Here is a 19,564-nt window from a genome sequence, read left to right on the forward strand (position 1 = left end):
ATAAGTCTATTAAGAAAACGAATATACTCATTTTTCTAAAACCACATAACATTTTTAAATAAAAAAACGAGCTAAATGATTTTCTAAAAAATTGTGTCAGCAAAAAGGTATATTTGTGCTTTTGGTTAAGAGCAGAGGTATATATGCACTATTTTTTAACAAGGAGTATATCTGCTCTAATCACAAAGTTGAGGCATATATTTGCACTGTTTCCCCTTTTTTTAAAACGTCACCTGGTTATATATTGGAGTGATTTTCCTAAATTTTTAAAAATAAATTTCAAGTTTATAAAAGTTAATTTGACCAGCTTTCAGGTAAAAAAAAATTCACTAACAAAACTTTAATTTTTTGTTCAAGTCAATTACATCTTCAAACACAATTTCACTTTCGGAATCCATTTTTTACTGACTTCTAAAATTTTTACTTTTTCAACCACCTATGAAAGGCCCGTTTGGTTATGATACCAAATTATGATTTGAAGTTGAAATTTTATCCGGACATGCAATTTGAATTTCAAAAGTTGTATTTTTTTTCCTCATAAACATGAAAATTTCATAATTTGTGAAAACTATTAAAATTTTCCCAACTTTTATTACAATCTTACTGAGTGAGCACACCATAATTCATAAATAAAGTATCGGAATATCCTCACACATTAATAAGTAACATATCTCTATGTTTCTTTTATAAATTTGTGATGATTACATAATTTCAAATACACATAACGTTACAAAGATTGAATGGTCCAATAAAAACAACAGTAGTAGCTAACTATTCTTTAATATAATCCTCTAACATGGTACAGACAATCTCTTCACGTTGAAGATGATTCTTTTTTGCAAAACTTAAACTTAAATGATGGATCTTTGTTTGCAAGATATAAACTTATGAGTTAAGTTTTACATTGAAAAAAAATGAAATCACAACTTGAATTTTGAAATACCTTTTTGAAAAATTTAGAATTTAAGATCATGAGAAAATTGAAATTGAAGTTTATCCGCATCGCTAATTTCAAATCAAAACTTCAAATTTAAGTCTCAAATTAAATGGCCAAACCCCTAAAAAATAAAGAGACAATTTATTAGCATAAAATAAAGCCTTATAGATTTTTTTCACTTTTATATATATAGACATCTTCTGAAGATTCCAAATGTGATTTGGGATCTTCCCACATGGGTCCTCCATCTTGGTTACATTCAAGACATTGCATCTCAGAAGAAAACAGAACCAGTTAAGGAATCACTGAGACCAGCTCATACACAACTCCAAATCTGGCCAATTATGTCTTATTACTGACAACCATACCCAAACACATAGAATACTCACATCGCTAAAAACAAATAGTACTAGTAACTAACATCTCTCAGGTAATTACTCAGTCTTGAATCTTGATCCTGAACACGAAGAAGATCCAAAATATGGGACACTGAAACATATGCATCCTCTTCTTTAAGGCTTGACCACTGGAACTTTTGCTATGGATTGCTGCTGTGCTTGTTGAGGTTGAAGCAACTGAAGATTTGCCCTTGAACAAGAACGAGCCATTTCGCCAGCCAAGGGAATCACTGGCAAGTTGTCGCAGTTGCAAATCTCAACCATGAAGCCATCTGGATCATGGAAAAATAACTGATCAACGTATATACCTCCTTCTTCCACCAGATGCCTCACGTATTTTATTCCCATTTCTGTCAGCTTCTTCTCCACTGCATCTATGCTCTCACACTGCTCATCCAACAAAAGTTTAATTAAAACTAAATTTCCATACATGAAGATACTCTATACAAAATCACTATTCATACACATCAACTGCTAGTTAATAGAGGTAGATTCAGAATTTAGAGCTATTAATGAACTCAGGCCGGAGTCATAAGCCTGTCTATGGTTCAGCAGTAGCTTTGACTTAGACTTTTTATTTGCATTTAAAAATCTATTTAATAAGAATAAATTAAAATTTTACCTAATAGGAATAAATAATTTATTCGAAAACCAATAAGCTGTGAACTCAAAATCTTTGTTCCACCTTTAAGTGAACTCGTTATACTTTTCAAATCACAAATTATGAATCCTGATTATTTTACTAAATTTTGTATATATATATAATATGTTTCGTGTCAAAAGTACTGAATTTAGTTAAACACGTAGCACTTTAACTTATACACGCCTCTCTTAGAGAAGAGAAAAAATTACCTGGAAAGAGATATGGTTATCTTTGGGATTGATTTCAGTTTTCATTGGCATTTTCTCAGGATCTTCCGATTGAAGTAAATGAATCCCAATTCCGTAACTAAACAGCCTGCCATACAAGAAACAACAAGATATACACGGAATCTCAGTACACAAAACGACAAACAATCGGTAAACTAAAGATTCAAAAAGAATCATAATTAATCTAATCATAAAAAGTCGAAAAGGGATTGCGGAAGTAGCATCAAATTACCAAGCGCCATTAAAATTGAATGATCCAGGCCTCCTAACAGGCACAAAACCAAGAACATTCTTGTAGAATTCAATGGATTTTTCAACTGATCTGCAAACTAGGGAGATGTGATTCAGGGATGTCAAGGCCAATGGATTTCCAGTGTTCCCCTTCATATTTTTTAAACCTTTTTTTGTTCTCAAACAAGATTATAAATTCAATTAAGAAATTAGAACAAAAGATTGAATTAACAACGAACAAATCAAAGAACTAGCAAATAGATAAGATCGAAATGAGATCAGAGAGGGATATGAATGGATGTTAAAAGAAAGATTAGGAAAAAGCCTCGATAGGTTTGGTCACGGGAATTTGTAAAGGAAACGAATCATCAAAGACCATGTGATAAAAAAAGATGAATTAAGTGGCTCATTTATAGAAACCCTGGCTCTGTTTTGTTTGACAGCTGTGATATATCTGGCCCACTTTATAATATGGATGTGATTGACACGTAGGTCCACGTTGCTGACTTGGATTACTCTATGAATCTACCATTTATTTGGCTCGCACACGTAAGCAGCTTCCTTCTCTTGCTCCATCTTTTTGCTTATCTATCCCCGCAAATAGGGTACTCCGTCAGTGTCCCCTTTTTCATATTGCTTAAGAAAATAATAATTTTTAGATAAAAAGAGGTAATTTGACTAAAATTTTCATAATTAAATAGATATTGACTATTGAAATTTGATCAATTTATACTTAACAAGGGTAAATCTGAATAGATAAGATTAATTTTTTCTTGATTTGATAAGTGAACACTCTTTTTAAACAAAAAAATAACGACTAAGTATACACACTTTTTGAACCAGAGGGAGTATTCTTCTGAATATTCATATATTTGACCTGGCAATTCTCATCATTTTCATCTTTGAAAAGAAGTTTTTCTTTGGAAAATAAGAAGTCTAAATATTCATCTAGTGCCTATTCGATTGGCGATAAATATCGAATAGATTTTAGATTTGGATATAAGACAGAACGAAGAAATTGAGGTAGAATTTCATATAGTTTGCTAGATTTTTTTCTTCAAATATAGTTAACAAAGAGTGAAAATAGATCCAATTAGATTAACAATTGCATCTTGAATCGCAACCTCGTGATAATTAAACTACCTCGTGAATACATTTTGTGCAGGACCTAATTGACACGAAAAAATGCAATTGGATACCTACCAATTTGGCCATCTTGTAGTGGCCTAAGTCCCCTCGAAACCGTCTCCGGAGTCGGAATTAGAATTTCGCCTATTGGTTTGACAAAACTCGGTAATTTTAGTTTAATATTTTTTTTTCAAAATTCACTTAATATATACAAAAATTTATCAAGAATCCTCTAAGCTGCGTTTTCTAATTCATTACCCATAAATTAAAAATCCTAAACTCAAACCTTTTGACTGTCTCCTGTGTGCTATAGGTGAAGAATCTAGAACCTCCTTCCATATCTACCTATCCACGTGTTTGCTTAGAAGTATCTTGTTAACTTTTTAATTTATCTTGAATTAAGTAGTAGATTCGATGACCTTATAACACGTAACGAACTCTTACTTTACATATATCAAAGCCCCCGAAAGTGCTTGCGGTGGACTATATTGGCCGAAATAAATTTTTTGATTCGTGGATTTATCGTATCAAGCTTATGAAAAGAATTAAATTTTTGCTAGCAGTTATTTATGATAAAAAAATATTGAAATTATAAAATTTTATTTATCTTATTTAGTCTATTTTGAAAAAAAATCTATATTAAATATATTTTTCTTAACAAGATGCTGAATGATTCTTATGTTTTCGTATCGACAACTCAATTTAATTAAAACATTGACGAGTATTTGGTTGATAATTGGAAGCTCAAACAAAAGTGTACACACTGGATCACATGCATGCATCTCTCAATTGGATCCTGGTTCTCCAACCTTTTATGATACAACTGTTTTTATTCAATTCACAGATAAAGTAAAGACAGTAGGAGTACTGGAGTAACATGAGAGTATCAGAATAGTTTGATGTCAACGTCGTGGAAACATAGTTGCCCGTGCCACTAATTAAAAAAGCTCACCAAACAAATGTACATACTATAGACTTAGCATATTTCTGACTAAGATTGGATGGTTTAAAATAGACAATAGATTAAGATAGTTATAGCGCACTCACCGACAAATAGTGAGCTTTCTTGTCTATCTGGTTAACTCATTCTTTTAAAATCTATTTACAGATGTGGAACTAATGGGTAACAATTTAAAAATAAGCCGTTCTTTTCTTGATTATTTATTCATAAGGTGAATAATTTCGAAATTAAATTTGGAAAAAGGTACTATACTAATTCTTTTAACTCAGTGGTCGAGTAACGCATTGTGAGGCATAATTTTTTATTTCACGGCTATAATACATTTATATTCATACTCTATTGCATACGTATTTGTTTAGGTTGTCTTTCGCTTCCTCTTTTGCGTTAAAAATTTACTGTACTTCATTACTCTGAAAGCGGAAACGCACTATATGTGCTTTCTAAAGAAAATACTTTCCATTTGCTTTCTCACGTTTTATCCTTGTCGATTTTGCACTATGTTGATTTTACTGAACATCCGCATGAAATTATTGAAACCTGAAAGTGACACAAATCGCTCAGTTGGTGTATCACAACACAAGTTATAATGCAGTCCAGCTAGCTCTCCATTTCCATTTCCATTCCCCTTTCCTTTCTATGTTTGTATACATAACTGATATTTTCTACTCATTTCATACAGCAAATCATTACTACTTGAAACTAATCTTTTTCCGTATCGATGCATTTAGGATATCAAATGGACGGGTTGGGCTTAAATTTGCTCAATCAAAATGAGCTGAGGTGATAAATGGGTTGGGCTAACATTGACCAAAAAATTAATGAGTTTGGTTGAAATGGGCTAAAAATGGGTTGGGTCATGACCCACCCAACTTGACCCAGTTTTTTTGATGGGTCTATTTTCTAGAAAAACATATTATTTTTCTAGAAATACATTTTTCGCCAAAAATATTTCCGCCGATTTTTCGAAAATATTTTTGAGGAAAAAAATTTCCGTGGTAAATATGTTCGAGCAAAACTTTTTTCGTGAAAAATATTTCCCTTCATATCAAACACACTACAAACTTATAAGATACATGATACAAGAAAAGTGGATATATATATATATATATATATATATATATATATATATATATATATATATAAAACTAAAGTAAACTCAAGCAATAAACTCAAAATTAAATAAATCTTAAAAACGGGCTAGAGTTGGACTAATATTGGGCTAAGTTGGAGATCACTTTAAAATGAGTTATGTTGGGTTGGGCTAAAATCAGCTCAACGTGAAATTATCTTGAGCCCAACCCATAAAACTTTGGGCGGATTGAGCGAGCAATCACCTTTTGGGCTAAATTTGACCCCGTAGATGCATTTGTCACTGGGTATTACGTGACACTGACATAGTAAACTTTTTTTAAATAACATTATCAAAACTGTTATGGCCGACTAGCTATTAGCAGTTTATCATGCAAAGAACTAGAACCAAGGCTACGGATGCTAAGTAAATTACATAGCCGCTGATGAAGAATTACAAATAAAATGTTGTACTATAAAGAATCACCCAAGAAATAGTATTTTCTGAATGTTTACTCTTTTGCAATGATGAATGAATGACATATACAAAATCCTTGAGACTAATAAACCATCAAACCAGTTCTCTCTTTGGAGCAAATATATGGTCGTGACCTCAAAGGTACATGTATTTAGCTGGACGTGCAAGATATGATATGATCCAGTATTTGTTTTAAAAAAAAAAAAAAAAAAAAAAGAAGTTGTCAAGATCATAGCTACCTGCCCAGCAAGCATCTTACTTCGCTTGAAAAACAACTTCAATTTAGCCATGAATTGGTCAGCTGGAGAAAATGCATTATGCATGCCAAAGAACATAACAGAATATGCGTATTGTAGATGATCAGTAGATCTATACACCTTAAGTTTACTAAACAGAAGCTTCCGATGCCAGGCTTTGACACTTACGTGGCCAAAGATAAATAGTGAAATTACAAGCATCTAATGAGAAGCTTTGCTTCGCTTTGGTTAAGGTTAACTAATATATCGGACCATACTTTGGAGGAATCGGTAACCAGCACAGAGTTGATCTGGTCTTGATTTCCATATGATGTTGAAGATATTTGGAGTAGAACCTGAAAGGAATATTCTATAGCGAGTTTAAAATTTAAATTTTATGAATTCAAGCTCGGGATTCTATACAATTCATTTAATTTACAGGTAAAATCAATTTCTTGTCCTTGATGAATTTTTTAACACATATATAAGCTCGTGCCAATGCTAGTGAATTCAAATGAATTAATCTAAACTTGCACTAACACCAATCCCTGGGAATGTCATTGTGATATCCAGTGGCGGATCCAGGATTTTCTTTCAGGAGGTTCGGAAAATAAAATGTAAACGTGCGAACAAGCCCAAAAAGACACAATTCCAGAGAATGTAATAATACATAGGTACAAAGAGTTAGTTCCATTACAAAGGATTTAAAAGTAACAGGAATAGAAATGTAGTGACTACAATAGCACAAAAAGTTAGCCCTTTACAATGTATCAATCTAGAATAAGGGTGCTAAGTACAAACTACAAAAAAGGATCTCTACTAATACTTCTTGAATACATTATAGCACTACTCGACGAGGTTTCATTGCTTGAAAAGTCAAAATAATATCATCATTTGAAACATCATTAAACATATCTTTTTCCACAAAAGGAACCATGCAACCGCTCAAGAATTCATCATTCATTCGACTCCGCAACTCATTCTTAATAAACTTCATTGCCGAAAAAGCTCTTTCAACGGATGCCGTGGCAACTGGGAGAAGCAAAGAAAATTTCACTAAACGAAATACAAGAGGATAACATGAATGCTTTTTTGTCTGAACCAGTCTTTTTGAAAGATCACAAAGCCCATTTAAATCGGAGAACCTTTTATCAATATCACGAACATCAATAATGTAATTCGCAAGCTGATTCTCAAGAGAACACATACTAAATTCATCAAAGTCATCAGGATATAATTTAGCCATTCTCATTATTTTCTGAATGTCAAAACTTGAAAATGAGTCTATCGGATTCAAACAAGCAACTCCATAAAGCAACTCAGTTGTCTCCTCATCAAAACGATCATTAAGTTCTTGCAGTTGCCAATCAATTATTTTACAAAATACATCTAACATGATAATGATGCAAGAAAGTATAATCAGCAGGTTTACGCCGAAATCTCCCCGAGTTAACATACGACTCATCAAAATTAGGTACCACAATATTATACTTGACACAAAACGTAGATACCTCAACAACAAACAAATCCCATCTTTTATCTTCCCTTAGCTCTTGCAACCTTATCCTTGCCACATTAACAAGTCGCATGGCATTCGCAATATCTTGCTCTTTTTTTTGTAAGCATGTACTAAGGTCATTTGTAATTCCTAAAATTTCTTTCATCAAATGTAACATGAATGCAACCTCGTACGTTTGAGCAGCTCTGATATATCCTGTCGCCCTGGCACTTTCATCCAAACTATGTGCAGTTTCAACAATAGTATCAAGTACATCCATTATTGTACCAAATTGAAGAATAAAACAATTAAAAGATTTGAAGTGAGATCCCCAACGAGTATCACAAGCTCTAGAAATACCAAGTTCTTGATGCAAACCCCTACCAGTTTTAAGCTCGCCCTTTTCTAAAGCCTCTTGAATTCTTTTCCTTTGAGATTCTCGATATTCATCCATACGTTTATAAGAAGCCGCCAACACATTCAAAATATCCGAAACCAAATGTACAAGTTCTCCCACTTGAAGACATTTTTTTGAAACACCAACAAGAGTTAATTGAAGTTGATGAGCAAAACAATGAATGGAATGAGCCGATCTACTTTCTTTCTTAATCAACATTTTAAGGCCATTGATATCACCTTGCATATTACTTGCTCCATCATAGCATTGTCCACGCACACAAGATAGACTCAAGGAATGTTGAGAAAGTAAATTGACAATTGCACCTTTTAAAGCTAAGGCACTAGTATTTTTAACATGAACAATGTCAAGAAGTCGCTCCATCACAAATCCCCTTCTATCAACATATCGTAAAACAACCGCCATTTGATCCTTGCGTGATACACCAAAAGATTCATCAACCAATAAGGAAAAATAGTCACCATTTAATTCCTTTATGATACCCTTAATTGTTTCAATCTTGCAAGCAAGCACAATTTCTTTTTGAATCATTGGACAAGTCATTTGATCATTTTGAGGAGCCTTTTCCAATACAAAGCTACGAATTTTATCACACTCTTGAGCATAAAATGAAAGAATTTCAAGAAAATTACCTCTGTTAAGCGATGCTTTAGATTCATCATGACCCCGAAATGCCAATCCTTGTTTCACAAGAAGTCTCACTACACGAATTGAAGCTGCTAAGCGAATCTCATATCCATGCTTATCTTGATTAAGTTGCTTATCAAATTCAGCATGAATAGATTGTTGTTGCCGTATTAGATCTTCACATTTTCTTTTTGATTGACTATGGATGCTATTCGGCCCACCAATATGTTTTGCCAAACTATCCTTTTTGTTCCAATTCCTAAACCCCAAACCAGACTATACATTACCTCCACCTTGACGATTGCTATTGGCCTTAAATAAATAACAATACAAACAATAGGCCGCATCTTTACTTAGACTATATTCTAACCAATCAGGAAATTCAACATACCAATCACGATTGAAACGACGCATATCTCCAGAAATCAACGTTTGAGGAAAAACTTTCAATTGAGGTTGACAAGGACGTTTTTGAAGATAATCTCTTCTAATAGCATCACGATGATTTGGATGAAAATCCAAGATTTGAGTTCTTTCACCTGGATCAGCCTCTAAAGAACTTAAATCGAACTCATGAGAAAATTGCAATGGTGCTACTAAATGATTCACGTTTTCTTCCCGATTTGGTTGACTATGATAGCCCGAACTTGAATTTGATACCTTGGTGAAATACTTCTTCATTGACTCTTGAATCTGTATAAGATAGTTGATTCATTACATAAATATCTTAATGCAAATCCAACATTAGACACTTAACATTTAACAACTGTGAGTCTAAAGAATAATCTCACCATGAATTCATTGCATTATTATGAGATCTTGGACATAATGATGAATAACTAATAATGAGCCTGATTTGCCCATTAATTCAAAGGATCATACCTAATTTAAGCATAAGGTTGTCTTTTTTCAACTGACCATGTCTGACATATGATTCTTAATAAACTCTTAATGCCACTTTTAAGTTTGCTTTACAGAATAATCTTATTATACTATCAAAAGTTTAAATCTTGTCTGTGGACCATATTAGAAAAAGGACTGTTGACACCCAATTTTGTCCCTCCTTTATTTGATTTTATCGGGTTTCTAAATTTACTGACGAGCTAAATACTTTATTTTCAAAATATTTTATTGCTACTACTATTAATATCATTACTTATACTTTTCGACGTTATGAGCGTTACTTTATCATAAATTTTGAACAGTTAGTCATCGTTTTCGTTTCGGGTTCGGATTCGTTAAATTAATTACAAGACAATACTTTGTAAAATCCTTACTTTCCATATACTAATTACTATTTATCTTCACATAATAAATATTGTACTGGTTACTAAATTAGAAGCCCGAAAATAATTAAAATAGCGGAGGAAGGACCAATATTTTTCAGCCAAATTATCAGCCCATACTCTAATTAATTCAACCAACCCACATTATTCCCTACCCAAAAAAATTCAGCCCACATTATTTCCCTACCCAGCCCATTACCTAATTATACCCGGTCCAACCCAAAAAACTACCCGACCCGGTCCAATTCCCCCCTAAAACCTAATTCCCTCATCTTTCTCTGTCTTTTCCTTTTTCTTTCTTTTCCGCCTCATCTCTCCCTTTCCCCTTTTCTCTCCCACTTCTCCGCCTCCCTCATCTCTCTCTCTCTTCTCCTTCCTCCCCACACCGCTACCCCACTCCACGCTCCTCCGCTACCCCACTCTCTACTCATCGCCGCACCCCGCTCCTCCTCTACCCTACCTCTCTTTCTTTTCTCCTTTTTATCATCATTGCCGCTACCCCACTCTCCACTCACCGCCACTCCCCTACGCTCCTCTTCCTCCGCTCCACTACGCTCCTCCATTTTTTCCATAAAAAGGGGAATCGAGAACAGAGTTAGGGGGGATTTTTGGGGTATCTTGAAGGATTTTTGATTTTTAGGAATTGATTCAGTGTTTAGGGACACACACCATTTTCCAACCATAGTTTTCACTTTTCCGGTGAACTTTAGCCGGATATTACTCTAAAATCACCATATTTTTATACAATCAAATTTTGGGTTTTAATCGAAGCATCGTTTGTTCGTCGTCTTCGAGTAGATTCGAGACCCCATCGCCCATTCACTGCACCAACAAAAGGTCAGTGCTATCTTCTTTTTCTCTTGCCATTTTGTTCAGATCTTAAGGTGTGTTAATGGTTCTGTGTTAGTCCAAGTATTGTTTTTATATATATGTGTTGTGTATGTAGTCTAAATATTAGTGTATGTGTTAGAATGGCTGGTTTCCTGTTGTTAAGTCTACTAGGCACAATTTGGTGTAGTTAGTCCCCTGTTTGGTTCAGTTTCGTTTTCGGGTGGTTACCCTCTTGTTTTGATTCTGTGTGCAACCGTATACATGATTTTCTTTAGTTTCAATACCTCAGCATGATTTCCCCTTTGATTGTTTCTATTTGGTATGACTGACTTCAGAGGAGTGTTAAAGGTGGGTAAGCTCGAGGCATTCAGTTTCATACCCGTTTAGACGTGCATTAATTGGTATATTTAGTATATAAGGGGGTTGAAAAGGTTTCAAATCAGTCGCATGAAGTTCTTATATGTAAAAAAAAAAATGAATTCGAGATAGCAGTTAAAAACTCTAGTATGATTATTCAAGCTTATGTGCACCCAATTTGATGTAGAGATTGCATTGAGTTGTTTTACATTAAGATAATACGCCTTAGTCTCTTAACAAAAACATTCCATATATATTCTCTTATATTGATCGGGAGTTAAGCATGAAACTGCCTCTCTACATCATATCTGTTCACTTGCATGATTTCTTTGTGGTTTATGATGTATCAATAAAAGTTCAGGGTCTGTTTGTTCCCTAAGTGTCGTTTGAATTGCTTTATACTTGTTTTGACTCTTCAGTAACTTACTTGAGACTAAACATCTGAGTCTTGTGCCAAATACTTGCCTTGCTTTAAGTCAGGCAATCGTAGTCTAGTTTGACGTTCCTTATCCTTGTCTGATTATTCAAAACTTGTGGAAGAGTTTTTCTCATTTTTGCTTTACAAAGTCTAAATCGCTGAGTCCTGTATAAACCTTTGGTGTCGTTCAGTTATTAATTTTTCTAGTGGAAGGTCTGTCAGGCAAATGAGCTTAATACATAATCACATACGACCTCTACTGACTAGTTTTAAATACTTGCAAGACTGTTGAGAAAGCCATTTTAATACAATGGTTTGTTGTTACTGTTAAGAGTCATGTTTTCCCAGGTTGTTACTGTAATGATCTTGTTTGAAGGATAATACTTGGTTTATTGCAGAAAGCAAGAAAGTCTTGAGGTTTATGAGTCATTTGTTTAATTAGAAAAGTTTCATCTAGTAATAACTAGGAATTGGAACTGTTGCTATTCTGTTCTTCTTTTTCTTCTCGCTCTCCTCTTCCATGTGAGATCTGGGTTATGCATTAATTAAATGTGTGAATGAACCAAGTGTTGCCACAAAGGTCCTATTTTCTTATTTATTATCTGACACTCTCAGTTGAGTTTAAATGAGATACAAGCTGATCTGACCCTGACCCTGGGATGTTCCATCTTTGGTGATTTTGTTCGAAAATCATGAAGCTGGCACCTTTAATTTGGTGTTGGTTCTGGTATTATTAAAAATCAGAATGGATTCAAAAGCGTCTAAGCATTTAAAAGCCCAGTTTAACAATTTTAAATCTATCCAAGTGACCTGCTGAGTTTTGTGAGGATGTTTGAAACTTCTTTTGTTGGTGAAACATACTAGCTGAGTACTACTTGATCATTTTTAATAAATTGAATCTGTTTGCGTTCACCCGGGGGAATTCTGTAAATTGGATGCATGTATACTATTGTAGAATACTTGTTTGGATCTATATGAAGGGAGGGATTACTGTAGTCTACTGGTAAGCCTAACGAAATGTCACAGTCCTGCTTATGCGAGCGAATGCCGACTGTTTTATGCCCAGATTTGTTTATAGCTACTAGTTGGAATGCTGCCTGCTGGTTTTGTTCTATAAAAGAATAGAAACTACATCAGATAGACTGGCCATGCCTGTGGTTGAAATGGTCCCCCATGCTTGGTGCATGTTGTTGTCCTTTAAAACACTGGCTGCACTGGGAGTTATGCAACTTCTGAGGTGATCACAAGTAAAATAGCAAAAACAATGCATAGAGGCATAAAGTTCTTGGGTTGCTAAAATTGATGGTTACATTAACTAAGTACCAGACTAGTAATTACTAAGTTGGCAGATTGATAGATTATTTATACTCGACTTTTCCATAAAGCATCTACAAAAGGATTTCTCCTAAATAACAGTACATGGTCGCATTTCCTTTAGCTAGGGCAAAGTATATTACATATGACTGAGAATTGGCTGTGAATTGAACACATCATGCCTTGTGCATTTAATATCTTGATATCTTTCTGGAAGATATACACTAACCTAGCTAGTGTCTTGACATAAGCTGTCTCCAAAATGTTATAAAGTGTTGAGTTACTAGCTCAGAAACTAACGCTCCCTCAGTTCCGTTGACACTATCTTTCTTTTTTTTTTATCAGTCTCAATAAATTAAAAATAACATCTTCTTATATCTACTATAGAACAATTTAACTTTAACTTATAGCTTTATCCTTAAAAGAACAAACAGATTGTGATTGCTTCTATGTTCCCTATGAATTTGTATACATGGAATATACTAGTTATACATAGCACGTATATGAGTTAATGTGAGTTGTTAATCTGTCCTTCTCTTGAGTTTACATTATGTATGTTTAGCTTTATTCATCAATCATATACTAATCTTTTTCTTTCGTTTTATGCATAACATCTCGTGCGCGAGTTCAAGCGACTTGTCGTCTCCTTCCGCACTTGGCGTTGGGCTAAAGCCCAACACAACTCCTCTCGAATCAGCCCCCATATAGTAGCGGCCAATCCGCAGCCAAACAAGGAAATAAAATTTGGGCCTAAGCCCAATAAATGTGAACAGCAACAGTGACGCAGCAGCAGTCCCTGGAAATGGGCTGAACCCATTTAACCTATTTGCTCCTCCACTTTATTTTTTGTGCATTTAATTGGTAATTGTATGACTGATACTTGTTTATTTGCTTAGAGTAAGTAAACCTTAGCAGAATTAGTAGTTTAGTATGGGTAGTTAATTCCACAAATCACATTCACTTCTATTTTTAAAATTATTTACAGTATCTATAATATATATATTATGCTTACTGTCTTAGAAGTTTAAAACGTCACAAATCTTACACTAACGTTAGCTTATTCTAAGAAATAAAAAGCAAATTAGTTTCAACGGATAACTTTTTTTTCACTTTAGTTTTTGTTCAACACTTGAAATACATATTTGTTTGAAACAACTTTAGCATAACATATATACTAGTCTTTATATGAAACCTTTAAAATTTATTTAACATTAATCTTACAATAATCCTTTTAATTTGTGAGTCGGCATAATTCACTTTTTTCCAAATACAATATAAACATCACATGTTTCGCTTCTGTTAGTTTACTTTAACTAAACTCTTTTATGCAATTACTACTTTTTACCAATTTTACTTTAAACAATTTTATCAAAAAAAAAAAAAACATTTTCTTTCTATAATATTATATTTACACTTAGCCTAATTAAATTTTAGTTCGGTCGGTTAACCATTGTTAATGGGTCTTAAAGGATGCCTAATACCTTCCCTTTAGACTAACTGAACCCTTACCTAGAATCTTAAGTTTCGCAGACCTTAAACAGAGTTCACTTTAGAAAATAACTTTAATAAACTTTAGGTGTCCTAATTCACCATAAAATAATTAGGTGGCGACTCCTTAAAACAAACAAAAAACAGGAATCTCCAATACGTCATACTTCTAACTTTAACTCTACGAGGTTAAAATGGGGTGTGACAAGGACACCAATACGCAAAATCAATATAACATTAACATGATTCAGTTATCAATATTCACAATGATTTAAAATCTTGCAAGAATATGTTGCTAAGTTGCTTACCAGTTGTTCAGTCACCAAAGAAAGCTACTGTAGACTGTAGTCGGAAACAAATTCCGGCTGGCCGGCGGTGATCCGATGGCTGGGGCGGTGATTTGTAGATTGTGAGTTGTTATTCCCAAGTTTTGGTGGAACCGTGGAAACAAGATTTTATTTTGGGAACTGATTTTGACTTTTGGAGTTTTGGGATTAAAAATCCCTATTCCACCACGTTTAAGAAAAAGAAAAAAAAAATAAGAGCACCAAAACGGTGCAGTTTCTTTTTCAGAAGTTAAATGGAAAAAATAATAAGAGCCTAAACTTTAAAAATATGTTGTCCCTCAGGTTTGAACCCGGGACTCAGAGGTATTTTTGAACACCCTAAAACCACTGAGCTATCCTTTTCTTTGTTGTGAGGGTGTTCAAAATATATATATCTACATAAATTCAGAAAATTTACCTCATATCTACAGTGAAATTTTTCGCCGAGGGTGTTCGGGTGAACACCCTGGGCTACCCATAAATCCGCCCCTGGATTCAGTTATCAATATTCACAATGATTTAAAATCTTGCAAGAATATGTTGCTAAGTTGCTTACCAGTTGTTCAGTCACCAAAGAAAGCTACTGTAGATTGTAGTCGGAAACAAATTCCGGCTGGCCGGCGGTGATCCGATGGCTGGGGCGGTGATTTGTAGATTGTGAGTTGTTATTCCCAAGTTTTGGTGGAACCGTGGAAACAAGATTTTATTTTGGGAACTGATTTTGACTTTTGGAGTTTTGGGATTAAAAATCCCTATTCCACCACGTTTAAGAAAAAGAAAAAAAAAAATAAGAGCACCAAAACGGTGCAGTTTCTTTTTCAGAAGTTAAATGGAAAAAATAATAAGAGCCTAAACTTTAAAAATATGCTGTCCCTCAGGTTTGAACCCGGGACTCAGAGGTATTTTTGAACACCCTAAAACCACTAAGCTATCCTTTTCTTTGTTGTGAGGGTGTTCAAAATATATATATCTACATAAATTCAGAAAATTTACCTTATATCTACAGTGAAATTTTTTGCCGAGGGTGTTCGGGTGAACACCCTGGGCTACCCATAAATCCGCCCCTGGTGGTATCTGGGCGCCTGGCTTTTCAGTGGGCTATGTCCCTTCTGTAAAGGGGGGAAATCCATGGGCAATTCGCAGAATGCCCTTATTTCCGAGTGGTCTTTAAATTTTTGTCCTTTTGCCTAAAAAGTTTTAGGTTCCGAATTTGAATCCATGCTTAGTCAAATAATTTTAAAAAAAAATATCGCAAGTCAAAATTTACCTTAAGGTAGCATTGCATGCAAACTCTACCTTGCGAATCCAAATTCCACCTTCCGAATATTTTTAAAAATTTTAATTGAGTGAGGGTTCGAACCTGGAACCTTGAGATATTTTTAGCCACTTTGAGGGGCAAAAATTAAAGACTAACGCCTTTAAAGGGAAAAAATTAAAGGCCAGCAATTTGAGGGGCAAAAATTAAAGATCAACGCTTTTGAAGGGCAATCCGTGCAAAAAGGAAATGAAAATTCATTGGGAAAAGGACGCAAATGGCCATCCAGGTGAAACTATTGACACCCGATGGCCCAAAAATCATAAAAGTCATTTTTTTAGCCTTTTTAAAATAATTCCATTTTCTAGCCATTTTTCAACTAATTCCCGCATATGTATATAAACTGTATCATTGTTGTATATGTATCACTACTGTATATTTATAGAAAATGTATCATACGTATAGAAACTGTATCATTGTTGTATAGAATATGTATCACTACAGTATATGTATAGGAAATATATCATTGTTGTATAATTTGTGTAGTATAAATGTATAATCAACGTATAATTAGAAAATATCTCCGTTCCAGAACCATACGTGAGATTATCATTGGTGTATAATTTTTGTTTAATAAATGTATAATTAATGTATACTTACTAATTATACACATATTATACATGTTTTAGGATATTTCTTGAAGGCTCAATTAACGTATACTTACTAATTATACACATATTATACATGTTTTGGGATATTTTTTTGAAGGCTCAACATGAATTTTTTCGCCGATCTTACAAATAGTCTTGTTCTTATTGTAGCGAACATTTAGTGGCGACTTTTCGTTCTTTTGTAGAGACTAAAAAAAGTCTGATTATATGTTTTTTTGGTAGTGAATGGGCTGCTGGGCTAGTGCTTGACAATACTTTGAGCCGAACGGCCAATTTGGGATATGAAGCCCAAACATTGGCCAAACAAATTCTGATGGTCATTGTATGTCCTTTTCCCAAATTCTCATTATCTCGGAGTATTACTTGTAAATTTGAAAGTTTATAATAGTGATTATTTTTAAAAATAAAGTCTAAAAGTAGCCAGCGAAATTATCTGGGAAATCTACATGGCATAACTAACTCTAGTATATATTTATATTTAGTAGCTATAGTTTAGATTAACTACATCCTATAGCTAAGAGTAATATTGTCACACCCCAAATCTGGAGCGGTGTGACCGGCACTCGGTGCCAAACTAAGCCCGAGCGAACCACTCTAAATCTGAAACTCTGCTAAGGCCTACCTGCACACGGACAATACCAACAAGTCGACGTGGCCGTAATCTGGATATATATATATATATATATATATTGGGCACTATCTCGTCTGAACTGGGCACACACACATCCAAAATATATATACACAACTGAGCAAGCCGACAAGGCTGCTATATAAGCTGAACAACAAAACTGAGAGCCAACAAGGCTACATAACATCCCAACTACATACAACTGTCTACAGACCTCTAGGGGACACGAGCTGCAAAAAGGACAAGACAAGGCCCCGTCACACCCATATATATACATGTCAAAATAGCATACCCAAAAGGACTGCAACTCCGATCCAAGTGGAGCGCACTGACAACAGCTGAGTGGAAGGCCTACTGAGCTGGATCATCTGTCTGGCTACCTGAACCTTCGGGCATGAACGCAGCGCCCCCAAGCAAAAGGGACGTCAGTACGAAATAATTTACCGAGTATGTAAGGCAACAGATAACTGAAACTGAACTGAAAATGTAATAATTTGGAGGCCAAGAAAAATGCTCTGAATATCTCACCTGACCTGTCTCATATGAAATGCAATATAATACTATTATATATCTCACTGACCAAGTGGCCAGGCAACCGAAAAATTCTCACTGACCGGTCGGCCAGGCAATCTGTCTCATTGACCCGTCGGCCAGGCATTCTGTCTCACTGACCCGTAGGCCAGGCATTCCGTCTCACTGACCCGTAGGCCAGGCATTCTGTCTCACTGACCGGTAGGCCAGGCTAAAGAAAATGTCTCACTGACCAAGTGGCCAGGCTAAATAAAATGAATATATATATATATATATATATATATATATATATATATATATATATATATCATGCATGTGCTGAAAAATACCGACTCTGTAATATGTCTCTTCTGCCTCTCTATGAACTCAAGGACATAGGAAGGGAATATGGCCCCTCAGAAAGAATAACAAAACACTCAGAACTCAGGCAACAATATGACAAGCTCTACTTAGACAAATCTCTAGTCACAAGGTTCATTACGCTCTTACCATATATGGAATCATGCTAAGAAAATAAGGAACAACCTTAACATACCTTTTCGGTCGCCTTAACTTTAACTACTTAACGTTTTTCCTCCCAAGCTCGTAAATCTACATTTAAGAGAATTCATACTATTGTTAGACTTGTCGTCGCATGCTTATCTTAAGCCTTCAAATTAAACCCTTTTTAGAATCTGCTGAAATTTGGGAAGCATCTCCCCTATATCTTCTACTCCCTCCAATCTTCAAAACAACTCCCAAAGCACAATAAAACATCAATAATTCGATAATCAAAAGATTACATTCAAACTATAATCAATTTAATCCCAAAACTTCTTTTCATAATCAATCCATAACAACAACTTCATACCACCCCTTATACACTCGTATATGACAATTCCTTAACATCATTATTATCCCTCATAACAAGATTATGCTCAAAACATACTAATAATTATAACTCAAATTAATTCACAACTCAAAATATCATCAAATGTAAACTTTTCCTCTAATTGTATTCTCCTCAAATCTTAATATAATTGCCAAACAAACTCATAAACATAAAACTAAGATGAAATCTTACCTCAAAATTCAAGAACACTTCAATTTCATGGTTACTCCACCTTAAAAATACTCACCCAAACATCTTCAAGAAGAGGAGACAAGTGTAGACCTCACTTGAAACCCTTAACCACTTTAATCTTCACTTTGATCCTTGGTTTAGGCTTGAAAATATGTTGGAATATGTTTGGAGAGGTTGCTAGGGTTTTCTAGGACTTGGGGTTATGTAAAAATGAATTAAAAATGACCAAAATTGTCATATAGACTTGTAGGAATATATGTGCATGTTGTGGAAGTTGGGGGAATGTTCTAGAGGATTTGGGATATGTTTAAGAGGGTTTGGATGAATAAATAAGGGGTAAACCCCCTTTTATAGTGCTCTAGAGTCGGTTGGCACCGAGCTAGAGCTTTCCGCGCACTGTAGCACGTGTGTCGCGCACTGTAGATGCTTCTACTCTACCATCCTAACTTGTAACATCCATAATTCTCTACTCCGACGTCGTATCGACGAGCGGTTTGTTGCGTTGGAAACTAGACTTCATGAACTTCAATTTAGGCTTTTGATTTA

The 19,564-nt window shown here is 34.5% G+C and overlaps 2 protein-coding genes across 2 annotated transcripts; both read right to left on the minus strand.

Moving 5' to 3' along the window:
- Positions 1 to 1,059: 1,059 nt before the first annotated feature.
- Positions 1,060 to 2,825, minus strand: LOC132632979 (glyoxylase I 4-like). Its single transcript, XM_060349141.1, has 3 exons — positions 2,438 to 2,825; positions 2,188 to 2,293; positions 1,060 to 1,722 (listed from the first exon to the last, which is right to left on the minus strand). The coding sequence occupies exons 1-3, from the start codon at positions 2,590 to 2,592 to the stop codon at positions 1,450 to 1,452; spliced, it is 534 nt and encodes a 177-aa protein (XP_060205124.1). The 5' UTR covers positions 2,593 to 2,825; the 3' UTR covers positions 1,060 to 1,449.
- Positions 2,826 to 7,145: 4,320 nt separating this feature from the next.
- LOC132631474 (uncharacterized) lies at positions 7,146 to 10,699 on the minus strand. Its single transcript, XM_060347050.1, has 4 exons — positions 10,529 to 10,699; positions 9,221 to 9,543; positions 7,740 to 9,109; positions 7,146 to 7,696 (listed from the first exon to the last, which is right to left on the minus strand). The coding sequence occupies exons 1-4, from the start codon at positions 10,697 to 10,699 to the stop codon at positions 7,146 to 7,148; spliced, it is 2,415 nt and encodes an 804-aa protein (XP_060203033.1).
- Between the last annotated feature and the right edge of the window lie 8,865 nt (positions 10,700 to 19,564).

The sequence above is a fragment of the Lycium barbarum genome, chromosome 3 (genome assembly GCF_019175385.1).
Source record: "Lycium barbarum isolate Lr01 chromosome 3, ASM1917538v2, whole genome shotgun sequence".
NCBI classification, from domain to species: domain Eukaryota; kingdom Viridiplantae; phylum Streptophyta; class Magnoliopsida; order Solanales; family Solanaceae; genus Lycium; species Lycium barbarum.